General features: G+C 45.0%; 1 protein-coding gene and 1 pseudogene across 3 annotated transcripts; one reads left to right on the plus strand and one right to left on the minus strand.

Annotated features, from left to right (window-relative positions):
* Positions 1-290: 290 nt before the first annotated feature.
* Positions 291-3,796, minus strand: LOC4330309 (uncharacterized). 3 transcript variants are annotated; one of them, XM_015771460.3, is made up of 6 exons: positions 2,973-3,773; positions 1,726-1,798; positions 1,498-1,636; positions 1,225-1,408; positions 836-952; positions 291-555 (listed from the first exon to the last, which is right to left on the minus strand). In XM_015771460.3, the coding sequence occupies exons 1-5, from the start codon at positions 3,491-3,493 to the stop codon at positions 859-861; spliced, it is 1,011 nt and encodes a 336-aa protein (XP_015626946.1). In that variant the 5' UTR covers positions 3,494-3,773; the 3' UTR covers positions 291-555; positions 836-858. The 3 variants fall into 3 exon arrangements, with proteins under 3 accessions (XP_015626946.1, XP_015626945.1, XP_015626944.1); XM_015771459.3 differs by having other exon boundaries at positions 291-757; XM_015771458.3 differs by having other exon boundaries at positions 291-952; positions 2,973-3,796.
* Positions 3,797-8,255: 4,459 nt separating this feature from the next.
* Positions 8,256-12,949, plus strand: LOC107280017 (protein MAIN-LIKE 2-like; annotated as a pseudogene).
* Positions 12,950-13,331: the final 382 nt, after the last annotated feature.

Consider the following 13,331-nt stretch of genomic DNA (forward strand, 5'->3'; position numbering starts at 1 on the left):
TTGAGATTTACTAGATGAATATGCGCGGCTTGCCGCGCCCGTCAATGTGTACATAGTATTAATTAAAAGTAACTTAATGAGATACAGTAGCATAAAATCAAGTACGTGACACGGTTAGTATCACAAACAGGGGGAGTATACATTTTTTTAAAACAATAGTAAGAATAATTGGTTGTTTGTTACAAAGACAACAGTTAGTTAAATTCGTGAATGATAATGCATTCAGTACTGCGATGAGTGAAATAAAGTAGATTCATGTGATAAAAGTAAAAAAAAAAAACTATCTACAATAACCTTCCCAATGTACATACTTTACATATTAGATTGCAAGGCATATTACAAAAAGTGCTTACAGAAAGGGGAAGAATGCCCACTTCAATCTGCTTACAGAAAGGGGAAGGATGCACACTCCAATCTGTTTCAACAAACTAATGGTACAACAATATGGCGAGTAGCTGATTCTCTGGAAAAAAACTGCCATAGCCTCCAAGATGTTGCTCTAAGGGGAAAATCCCCAAAAAATGCTATTTACATTGTATTCCTGCGCCTCTCCATCTGCTATGTGTTAAATTAACACAGGTTAAACTGTTGTCCGTCCAATTGATCTCCCAGTGCCATCAGCACACATGACACTGGTCTATTTTGCATGTGTGCAGCAAGGATGAGTACGCTTCTTACAAAACATTAAACGATCAATACATGGTAAAAATCCAAAAAACAAAATAAGAAAAAAAACTGCATTGTCAGATGCAGAAGCCTGCCACAAGTTAGTCAAAAGAACAGTATTACTGAAATTGTGTGCACAGTTGTTGAACATGTGAAAGATAGGCAGTACCTCAGCGCGTCTCAATAAAGTTGCTAGCACAACAATCCATTCCTTAAATTTGACAGAACACATGTGAGCAACAAGGAACTCAACATCAAGCCGACTTTGAAGAGTATCCATTTGAAGCTGTCATCAGAATATCAATTATAAATGAGAACAGAGATCCAAGGCAGATAATAATATCAGCGAGATTGTGCTAGTATATTGATTGATCAGGTATTGAGTGATTTACTCAAGTAAGCACCATTCTATTTGTTAAACAAACATCCATAATTACTAAGCTTGCCCAGATTCGTAATCTTATATTATGAGCAGTCAATTCAGAACATTATCAAGCTTTGTAAAAGTACAAACTGCAGGAGAAAACTGTAGAAAACTCGAGAAAAATAATCCAAGACCGCAAAGTAGGTGGGAGCTTCTTTGTGCGCTTGTAGTAGCGGACGAGGCGGTGGATCCTGCTCTCAACAAGAATAAGCCTGAAACTTGAGTCCTTGTCCTTCCTGTTCCTCTCCAAATGCTTCCTAATAGCAACAGCCTTCTTGATCAGGAAGTACAGGTCTTCCAGGATCTTCGGTGCAAGACCTACCCATCAATCAAACAACATAAACCAGCACACGAACGCATGAAGCAATCAATAGAAGTGGGAGTGTCATAGGGTGGGGAGATCTCACCGTGGGCCTTGAGGATGTGAAGAATCTTGCTACTGGCGATGCTCTTGACGAGGGGGATTCCGTGCTGGTGACGGAGCACAACGCCAATCTGCGACGACATCTGACCCATCTTCGCGGCCTTCATGATCATCTCCTCCACCTACAATACGAACCAACCCAACGGTGTCAGAATCCGAAAATCCCCCAAATCGAATCGGAAGCGAGAGAGAGGGAGGAGAAGGCACCCACATTGGAGGCGGCGTTCTTGAGCAAGCTCGGGGGAATCCTCTTGCACGGCAGCGCCGACGACGAGATACCCTTCCTGCACACCACACCACAGCGCAGCCGCCGCCATTAGACCAGAGAGGAGAAACCAGCAATACGTTAGATTTTTTGTAGCAAATCATTTAATACAATAAAGCTAATGTTTAGGACAGGGCATCAAAATAAAATTATAACACATAGTTATCAGTTTATCAGTAGTTAAACTCAGTCATTTATCAAAATTGTAATAAAGTATTTCATAAGTTAACCTATTGTTCAGTAAATCATATAGGGTAATAATCAGGACATAAAGACAGTAGAAATAAATCACTGAAGGAAATCGATCAGTCACTATCTATTTGTATTCAAGATTATATTTCAAGGGTTACAATTCCATTATCAATGGCGCAGGTTTTTGCCATGATTATCAAAGTATAAAACCATATAATTGTTGTATTATTCAATAAATCTTATTTTTAAATCCGATTTTATTACTGTGTCACTAATTTCAGAAATTAGATAATATCAACATTCAAACATATATATATGGTTCTGATCATTCTAGTGTGCTACTGATTCCAGTATTTCAGTTACTTTTATATGCTAGCATATACAAGGACTTAATCATGTTAGTGCAACTTTTTTTTATTATCCTTTCTAATTTCAGTACTGCACTTGCATCAGAATTATGAGCATTCATTTATCCATTCATAGCATATAGGCATCAACTAAATAAAATCACTACAACCAACAGAGACCATGAGCACAGGACATCACCAAGTTGAGTATTAGCGCTAGTCCATAATTATCCCCAATGCATCACAGTTCACAGCACAACATCATACAAGAGAGAACACCACACAAAACATCATCATAAGAATGATATAGGGAAGGAAGAGTTTACTCATCAATGGGGATAGGATGTAGCCGCAGGAGTTCTGTGGTGGTTGGCACCAGTCATCTCCACGGGCAGCAGCGGCAATTGGAGAGGCGGGGCAACGGCTAGGATGAGAGAGAGGGAGGATCAGGGGAAGAGAGAAAGGAAGAGAAGAAGAGAGGGAGAAGCAGGGGAATAGAGGAAGGAAGGGGATAGGAAGAAGCGGAACCAGGGACAGGCAGCACCGGCCATCTCGGCTGCGGCTGCGGCGGCATGGCAGGGAGTCGAGCATCCAGGAACAATTGGCCAAGGGAATCAGAGAGTAGGAAGTAGAAGAGAAGATTAGGGGTCGCACCCGTAGTGGAGGCCTGGAAACCTTCCTAGAGACCATACCTCGCCGTAGTTTGGCCGGCGGCGGCACCTCGTGTTGAGGAAATCGTGCGTTACCACGGGCTCTTGGCAGTAGCGGCTGCCGGAGGGCGACCGGAGTTGGAATCCAGTAGCCGGCGTGAGGAAGCGCGGTGGCGTTGGCGCCACACCGGCCACGATGCCGCCGGAGAAGGAGGCGGCGTTGACGCGGCCGCCGTGCCGTGCTCCATGCCGGGGAGGCGACGGTGACATCACCACCACTGCACCCCACTCCTTGCCTTCCCTCGCCATCCTTACTTCGCGTGGCCGGCCTCTCCCCGCTAGCTCTGACGGGCGGCAGTGGCGCGGTGCCCGTGTGCGGCCGGATGCGCAGCCGCCACAAGCCCCATTGCCGGCGGGTGGGGTGGGGGGAGAACAAGTGGGGAGGGAGGTGTTGCGGGGAAGGCGGATGATGGTGCCGCACCCGTCGGCCTCCGCCGCTTCGTCGTCCGAAGCTATCGCGGCCATCCTACTCCGTCGTGCCGTCTCCTCCGGCCGCCAGATCCGGCGGCAGCGGAGCTGGATCCAGCCGCGGGAGGGCCGGATCTGACTACGGCGGCACCGGAGACGAGGCCACGAGCCGCGCCGTCGCACGGCCTGCAAGGAGAGGCAACGGATAGCGAGGGGAGGACGGACGACGTCGGCGGCGGCGGGTGGAGGGCGGACGACGACGGAGGTGACTGGGGGAGGGCGGATGGAGGCGGGGGGAGTCCCGCGCCGGCGCCGGCGCCGAGCACGGGGCGCGGGGCGTGGGTGGGGCGGCGGCCGCGCGGTGGGGGAGTGGGGAACAGCCCGTGGTTAGGGTCTGGGGTATATGTGGTCGTTTTTCGGATAAACCCCTTCGTTTTTTATTTTTACAGAGCTACCCCTAAAACGGAATTTTCTCTTCTTCACATTGTATATTTGTGAAAAACGAGGGTTTTTTCGCAACAAACACAACGGGGTGTGACCAGTCCAAGGATGTATACGATATTTCGTGGAAATACAAGGACTTTTTTGCAAAATATCCTTTTAATCAAACCAGCTCCAACCCGCCGTAAAGACCGGCGCGTGCGCACGTCCCCACAGCGCCCAAAAAAAAACTTTGGACTGGAGCGGTCACGAAGGCGCGCGCGAGGAGCCGGGATGAGGAGGAGCGACGTGTAAATCATCGGATAGCCAAAAAAATTTCAAAAATCGGAGAAAAATAGTACGGTTAGAGGAGTTATTGATTGATGATTCCAGTGATACACCTATCCACAGGGAAATATAGGGAAGGAAGATGACAATAAGAAGGAATGATAGAGGAAAGGGGAAAGGATTCTGATCAGAATCACTTTTAGAACCCACTAATATGGTTTTGTACCTATCCACAGGGATGGCAATAAGAAGGATCAGAATCACTTAAGAGTCCACCAATAAATCCAAAATTTCAAACCCTAATTACAAAATAACAATAAACTGAACTCACAGCAGTTGCTGGGCGTGGGCTGTTGTAGGCATCTGTTAGACTGTTACTACAAAGGATGCGATATTAAATTTAAGTATTCTATATAAGTTACATCCACTAAACATCTAGTAAATCACAGCATGTAAATATAGTGATTATTAGAGCAGGTATAATAGCAGACTACTCCACTAGCCAGTTACAAATATATCTATCTATTATATTATTAAAACAGTTTTGAAAGGAGACACCACTTTCGCTGTGGGGGCTAGAAATTCCCACATTAATTAGAGAAAAAGAGAAAAATCTACACCATTGAATTATGATAGATCAATAATTTAACCATTGAGATTGATCGGACAGATATAAGAGTCCGGGTCCGATTCAGACTCAAGTCCCAACCGGACAAGGCTGACAACTAACACGATTTCAGTTTTTTATCAGAGAAGCCCGCTAAACAAAAAATCAATCCTCTTGATTGGCAATCTTCCCGCTACATACAGCAATGGCACATATAATTAATAATACATCCAAATATTATATAAGAAGATCTAGAAATTACCAAATTAAATAAGTAGTAAAAAGAAAAAGAAAAAATCTGCACCAATTTGTTTTGAACGAACAATCTGCACCAATTCATGGTGGACATATGTTGTAACGGTTGACAATAATTGCCCAGAAATAAGTACCGGGCAAATCCTACTCACAAGCTGTAAAAATACTAAAAAATTATAAAAGTACCCGAGAACAAAAACAAGAATCTATCTATGCGACGCTCTTTTTTTAAATAGTATTTGGTCATTTTTAAAAAAATCCACATTAATTGTATTAAGTATGAATATAATTTATAAATAACTGAAATTTAAGATAAAAAATAAAATAAATACGAAATTATAAAAAGAAAAATAAAAGTTCAAATATGAATAAATTTATAATAGCTGAAATCTGAAATAAAAATTATCACATTAATTGGAGGAAAAAATAGAGTTAAAGTAGGAATACAATTTTTTAAAATAACTAAAATTCAAAATAAAAATAAGCAAATATTTAACTAACAGTCTATCTAGGGCATAACATGAGATTAATTAAATTCGAAATGAAAAATAAAATAAAATTCAAATTAGAAAAACAATAAAAATTCAAGTATCTAAAGAAAGCCCATGTTCCCTCGATGAAGTTCAATTGCTTTGACGAGTGAGTCTGATATAAAGAATTGACAAGCGGATTATACGTATGTAAACAGCCTTCCCGCCTGGCTTGAATGAGGAGTGGAAGGACCCGACCTCTAGCACTTTACTTTTACTGCCTGCGCGGCTAAGGAAAGACAACTACACTTCCAAGTCCTAAGAGAATACTAGTATACGATTGTTATATAAATAGGTAAATGTTCCTTTCCATTATGAATCGCGATTGTATGGCCAACCAAATACCATTAAAAATAACTAGAATTAGAAAGAAAACTACCATATAGAATAAAATAAAAAAAATGAATTCTATCGTATTACTATTAAGCAGGGTTTTAAATCTCCCGCTATAGCTATTTGAGATATTTGCTCTTATATACAATTTAGCCGCTATAGCTCTATTTAGCCCGCTATAGCTGTCGCTATAGTTATTTGAGAAGCTAATCGCTAAATGTCTTAGCCTGCTATTTAAAACATTGCTATTAAGAGGACAAGACGAGGGTGGCAAAGGAACTGGGCAATGACGGCTAGCGAGACTTCTACAAACTATAAAAAGAAAACCAAAGAATGATTAGGTTATATTTTTAAAATCCAAATAATCAAGGGTTCTAATAGGAATAGAATTTATAAATAATTAAAATTCGAAATAGAAAATAAAGCATATTGAAAGAATAGTCCAGATAGGGTAGAACACAAGATTAATTAAATAAATCTAATGATAATCACGTTTGATTTTAAATCTCAATGACACTAAATAGGGGGGGCAGCGAGCGAGCCGTAGAATACAGTGCCAAAGTCGATGATTGTTTGGCGGGACTTCTAGAAAGAAAAAAAATAAACCCAAATGATGATTATTGATTTTTAAAAACAAATAACTATAAATAGAGGAGACATTGGACGGGCTATAGAGGAGTATAATGGAAGCGTTTGACGGGACTTCTGAAAATTATAAAAATGAAACTCATTGAGACAACAAACTATAAAAACTACGATGTCCAATTTTTAAAGGTTCGAGACTTCTAAAAAGTAAGGAAGAATAATGATAATCATGTTTGATTTTATATCTCAATAACAATAAAGAGGGGAGGCAGCAGGTGAGCCGTACGGGACTTCTGAAAAATAAAAAAAAAGAACCCAAACGATGATTATATTCGATTTATAAAATCCCAACGACAATAAAGAGAGGAGGTAGCGAACGAACCGTAGACGAGTATAGTGGCAGCGTTTGATGAGACTTCCAAAAATTATAAAAGCAAAACCCAACGAGACAATAAACTCAAAAAACTATAAGGCCCAATTTTAAAGGTTCCAAGGAGAATGAATAAAAACAGTGGTAAATTAAGCAAGCAAATAAAAAAGGGGTAACATCAGTAAGGAGTAGCAACTGGTGTGACTTTTATAATCTATAAAAGTAGAAACAATGGGTTGATAAGGTTTGACCTTTTAAAGTCTTAAGACAACTAGATAGTTATTTAATAAATATAAAGTAAAATCATATTAAAAAATAAATATTTTGTATGGGTGCTAGCCGCGCAATTGCGCAGGCCACCCTGCTAGTTTTAATGAGATAAAAGATGAGAGAGAAGAGCAGCGGACTACAGATCTATAGCTAGCTGCAGCACGGACTTCAAGACGCAATGTGTGTATGATAAGTTGGACCATATACTAATAGTATAGTAAGCAATTATTGTATAAATTGGCTATTAGATTGGTTATAGATGTATTGAAGCTAGCAGTGTGCTATACTATTAAACTTGCTCTTAAAGCCGTCTGCTGCACAACCAGCGCGGCACCGATTTTTTTAAATATGAGCAAAACAAAAAAATATATTTTTTTATGTAAACACTGAGGTATTGGATTTTTATTCATAAGCAGGACAACGTAATTCTGCATCATCCCATTAAAACAATCGGACGCCACCGATCTAGAGCGTCCGGCCTTCTCACGGACGCGATATTCTCATTGCGTCCATAGCCCACGGGCCAAAGGGCTCTAAAAACAGTATCCCTGTTCTTCTGCATCCTATCACCGTAAAATCCCCAATCTGAAAACCCACGAGTAAACCAGCGGCCACAAACCTTAGCGGCGTGGCGGCGGTGGCGGCGGCGGTACCCATCCCGTTATTTTTCTTGATCGAGTCTTAAGGTATCGAGCTTGCCGTCGTCGTCAGTTCTAAGTACGCACCCACGCGACTGGCTCTCAGCCATCAGGTTAGTCGTCTTACACGGCCATGTATTAGTTAATTGCATGATGAGCTCTTTTGGTTTTTTCATTGGAGACTAAATCGTTGTGCGGCATTCTCTTTCTTTAGTGATACATTATAGTGCTGCTGCATTAAGCATTAGTTGTTAATTTTTGTGCTTATCTTTATAAGACAATGACAGATTAGTTATTAGCAAATAGCAACAGGCATCCTACCTTCCTAACAAGCTTTGTAAGCTAGTTTCCGTCAACATAACAATGCGACTATAAGGAAACAAAAGGGTGCAAATAATCTAGAAATTAGTTTTACTTTTGATCAATCATCTTACGATGCTTGTTTATAAGTTCCTGAAAAAGAAATCAGTTGTACGTTGTTTGACATGCTTCCTTAATTTTTTGTATGCTACAAACTAGTAAGATGAGGACTAATCAAGATGGGTTAGGTCGGTCAATTACAATAAGTGATGAGGAGATAGGCTTACTGGATGGAGATCAAACTTTAGTTCAGCAAACTGAACTAAATGTTTCAGAACGTTTCAGTGCCTTACTATGGATGCCTCATTGCCAGCACAAAATCTCAAAAGTTTGGAAAAATGTAAGCTATTGCTAGCTTCTGTCATATACCTTTCCAAAAAAAATGATTGGACTAATTTGTATCCTACGTATGCAGGCTAATGATGGTGTTAGTGTCAGGTATCACCACGTGGGCATTCCATACCATTATTTATGTGAACCACTGTCACGCCCAGAAATTTAACCCAAATTTCCAGACTATTTTGCGTATTAAATCCCTGTCCAGGACCAGCCAGGGTACACAAAACGACAAGTAATATACAGTTCCAAACGTAAATAAAGCGTAAAATACTTACGGAAGAGGCACTTAGTCCTCACACCGAAATAGAACGACAGCAGCGGAAAAAGGCGATCCTAGCGGGGCTTCAGCTCCACTCCACAGGCAAAACTCAACTGGGGTCTGAGCCTTGGTCCTCTAACTCCATCTTCAGCTCAGAAGCACTACACTTCTGAAAAGGGGGAATAATAGCAAGACTGAGTACAACCACCATACTCAGCAAGCCACACCAACGATGCAGATGTGCAAGGGGATACAAGGATGGTTTGTGGCTATTTGCATAAAGGCGGTTGTAAAACATTTTATTGAGCAAAACAGTAAAACTGTTGAGTAATTAAAGTAACATTAAATCTCCACTGATCAACGCTACACCACGTTGAACAGGCCCAACCAACCCACCTGAACTACAGTGTATTGGGTCGATTTATTAAGATGGGACTAATCACGGTGAATCTGGTCGACCGCCCATAACCGTGGGCTCGGCTATTCGAATAGTTTTACTCTGATCAGAGGTGTACAACTGTACCCACAAGACACAGCCCCACGACACGTTTCCGTGCGCCGACATGCCACCACGACATACCGGAAAGAGGCCGTGACAGGACCCTTCGCATAACCCCCTCTAACCGATCGCACCACACCTTAGGGTTCGCCCCCGTCCCCAGCAGGCAACGGGCAGCCCCCCTTTCGTGCCGCGGTGAATCCGGAAGCCGATCAACCGGACACCCCGGCCGACCTAACTCCATCACGCCCACCCTCGCCTGGGTACGTCGGCTAGAGAAAAGCTACACTACAAGCCCAGCCGTTGCCCACGCTGGCTTGTGGTAAGTACGATAAGTTCTTCCAGGGCATCCCGCGAACCGGTCCTTAATTGCCATGGGGTGCGACTAGCAAAATCATGCACCCACAGCCCACCATGTAGTCGCATTTTAGTTGGATAATTATGACCATGAAGCATGGCCAGGTGTCTCGAGCACGCAGCTCATTCTGCTACTAAAAAGGTCTAATATTGTAATTATCCCATCAACTGAGCTAGTGTTATTTAAGCAGGGCTAAGCATATAGTTCTAGCTAGGTCACATAAGTAACATGAGCTAGTCAATTTATTACCCACGGTTGACAAAGGGCAGATATCAAGTAAACATGGCACAAGCGAGCAGATAGGTAATACCTGAATCCCATGTAATTAACAAAACATGCATATTTATTTGTAAACGGTAAAACATTTATAAATTAGGATCAACATGCTCAAGGGGAATGTGTGACTTGCCTTGCTTCTTCAAACAATCTTACAAACTCTTATCCTTGCGACCGCGAACTTCCGAAACGACGGATTCTACACGCTGGCACGCAAAACGAGGAAAAAATCTAATAAAGACCAAGCAAACAGTACATAAAAAGTAAACAAACATGTAGAGCTCAATTTTAGATGAATTTTGCAAGTTGAACGGCTCAATTCGGAGTTCGAATGAATTAGATATGAATTTTAGAAGTTTTGAGCCATTTAAATGAATTTCTATAATTATTCACGAATTATTGCGCAATTATTATTTATTTTCTCAAAGGAAAAGGCTGTGCTGACTTCAGCAAAGGGCCGGCGCCGACAGGCGGGCCCCACTCGTCAGTGGCACAAGGGGCAAGCACACGGTGGACTCGATCCACCGCGGCCGAGGCGGCACCGTGGACCCGGACCACGGAAGTGGTCCACGGGACCGACGGCCTGGATCGGCCCAAAGCCGATCCAACGGCCACGGCCGGCGCGGCTGGGGCAAGGCACGGCTCAAAGCCGGCAGGCCAAACGACGGCGCGCGGCGGCGCGGCCACCCGCGGCGATGGCCGGCGACAGCTCACGCGGGCGAAAGCGGCGCACGCGAGAGAGCAGCAGCGCGGCGCGGCAAGGGGGAGGTGGCAACCGGCTGCCCGGCACCATCGGCAACGGCGCGGGCACGTAGCGCGGAGCGCGGCGGCAGCGACCCGGTCGGATGGCCACCGGCGGCGGCAGCGCGTCGCGAGGACGCCCGGGAGGCGGCCGACGAAGGGGAGGAAAAGGGAGAGGGAGGGGAGTGCTCACCGAGATGCACGACGGCGAAGGGGCGGCCGACGGCAAGGAACGGTGGCGGCGGGGCTCCTCAGGAAGACGACGCGACGGAGCTCCGGCGACGGGCGTCGCTCGGGATGGGGCGGACGGGCTCGGCCTCGATCGGCCACCGAGGAAGGAGGAGCTCCGATGGATTTCCGGCGAAGAGGGGTGGCAGCCGAGGTCCTCCTCGTCCTTGCGGAGCTGAGGGAGGCAACGGCGCGGGTCGGCGTCGACCGAAGCGGCGGCGCGACGCGGCTGGAGTCGGCGGCGGCGGAGAGAGGTGGTTCGCGTGGCTACGGCGCTACGGAGGTGGAGAGGGGAAATGGAGCGGTGGCCGAGCTTGCCCGGGCGGCGGCAAAGCTGGCGGTGGCGGCGGCGCAGCGCGGAGACGGAGGCGGCGGCTGAGGCACGCGGCTGGAGAACGCCGGCGAGCGGCGGCGATGGGGACCGGCGTGGGGAGAGCGGGGAAAAGCGCAGGGAGCTCGGGGTGGAGTGGGAAACGAAAGAGGGGAGCACGAGGGTGCTTTATATAGGGCTCGGGGATGGAGATCGTGCCCGGGAGAGGCGGGATCGGCCGGCGACGTGGGGAGGCGAAGTGGAGCTCGGGATGGCAACGGTTTTCGCGGGGCGTGGGGGAAACGGCGCGGACGTGGGCGGTGACCGCGCCCACGCATGCGCGGGAGAGGGAACCGCGCGAGGAAGGCGGCGACGTGGGGAGCACGGGGCGGCCATGGCGGCGGTTGTGCCCGGCGTGAGGAAGGGGATGGGCCTGACAAGTGGGTCCCGTGGTCCCACTTGTCGGCCTAAGGGAGAGAGAAAGGGCGAGGGGGGAGGTTATGTAGATTTTTCAAGGGAGAGAGCGAGCGGGCCGAGCGGATGGGAGGCAGGAGGCCGGCCCAGATAGAGAGAAGAGGGGAGGGGGATTCGGCCGGGCCCAAGGGGGGGAGGGGAGGGATTTTATTTGTTTTTCATTTAATTTAATTGGTTTAAATGAACTTTGTATTATTATAATTACTTCTTGAGCTCCGAAAATTCGCGGGAAATTTCAGAGAGTATTTTAGGGCACAAAGAATACTACAAAATATTCCCGGCCAATGATTTTTAAAGGGAAAATTTTAATTCTCCCAATAATTCACTTGGATAAATTGCTTAACTTTTTATTTAATTTCTAGGAAATGCATTATTAAATGATTTTTAATTCTGAACGAAAATCGGGGCGTTACAACCACTACTGAAGAGACTTGGATTCTATCAAGTTTCCCAGATGGTTGGGATGAGTGTTGATAGATTTCTAATTGGAGCATTAGTAGAGAGATGGCAGCCTGAGACTAACACATTTCACTTACCAGTTGGAGAGATGACAATTAGCCTACAAGATGTGAGTTGTCTATGGGGCTTACCAATTCAATGTGAGCCTATTATAGGCAAGTCAGAGGGGCCATGGGTTGATGAAATTGAGACATTACTAGGAGTTACTCCAGGAAAACAAGTGATGAAGCAAAAAAAGCGAAAGGCGGACGGTGACTTGGAAAGCGGGGGAAAGATGACATCTTCTAACTACTCCATCAGCTTAAAGAAATTATGAGATCAGTTCAAGGAGATGCCAGAAAATGCAACAAAAGAACAAATTGAACATTACACCAGGGCATTCATTTTGGATATTCTTGGGTCAATGATTTTCCCGGATACATTAGGAGATGGAGTGACTGCAATGTACCTGCAATTCCTTCAGGATCTTGATAAACCAAAGGAGTACAACTGGGGGGCAGCAACTCTTGCTGTGCTTTATAGACAATTAAGCTTCGGTGCAGAATGAGAGAGATTGGAGATGGCTGGTCCATTAGTGCTTCTGCAGCATTGGTGTGGGTCGCGGTTGAGACCAGGACGACCAGTGGATCAAGATAGGAACCCTATTAGTTGGGGAGAGCCAGACCCTGAGAGTTGTCCTACATTTGGAGCAAAATGGTGTGGCCAGGAACTTTATCCTCTGCCACATAACTCGGGTGTTGCGTTTTATCGGAACTTGCTGGATCAAGTTCAAGACAATGAGGTCTCTTGGGAATCATATAATGGACTATTGATGTCCATGCCAAGAAGAGTTAGAGCTGAACGTGCTTTCTGGTATAGTCGAGTACCTCTCATCCATTTTTGGATCATTGAATTTCATTATCCAGATAGAGTGATGAGACAACTAGGGAGAAAGCAAACCATTCCACCTCCTCCCCCACATGATGAGAGCAAGCTTCGTCAACTCCATAAAATAAATCATACAGGGAAACCACGTGATTGGAGGAAGCTCCACGCAGAATATGTTAACCAATACAATAGAGTTTGGCAAAGCATGGTTGATGAGGAGCAACATTTTGACCAGGCAAGTTTTGCCACAATATCGTCATTGGTTTCAACAGTATGGGATGTACACTGTTTTTTGGATGCTTGGTCCGCTCAAGGTTTGCGGGATCCCATCCCTTATCCACTGGATAACTTCGATTGGACCGGTTACATGCCCAGTGGTCCACCTCTCTCCCGATTGGTATACTAACATTTCTTTACTTGTTCTTTTTT

This window comes from Oryza sativa, chromosome 2 (genome assembly GCF_034140825.1).
Source record: "Oryza sativa Japonica Group chromosome 2, ASM3414082v1".
Classification (NCBI taxonomy): Eukaryota; Viridiplantae; Streptophyta; class Magnoliopsida; order Poales; family Poaceae; genus Oryza; species Oryza sativa.

Coding starts and splice junctions, on each gene's coding strand:
- LOC4330309 (XM_015771458.3), bottom strand. CDS start 3,493: ATGGCCGCGATAGCTTCGGACGACGAAGCGGCGGAGGCCGACGGGTGC. Junction 1,799..2,972: donor TTTCCAGGCCTCCACTACGG/GTGCGACCCCTA, acceptor TGTGGTGTGCAG/GAAGGGTATCTCGTCGTCGG. Junction 1,637..1,725: donor TCAAGAACGCCGCCTCCAAT/GTGGGTGCCTTC, acceptor TTCGTATTGTAG/GTGGAGGAGATGATCATGAA.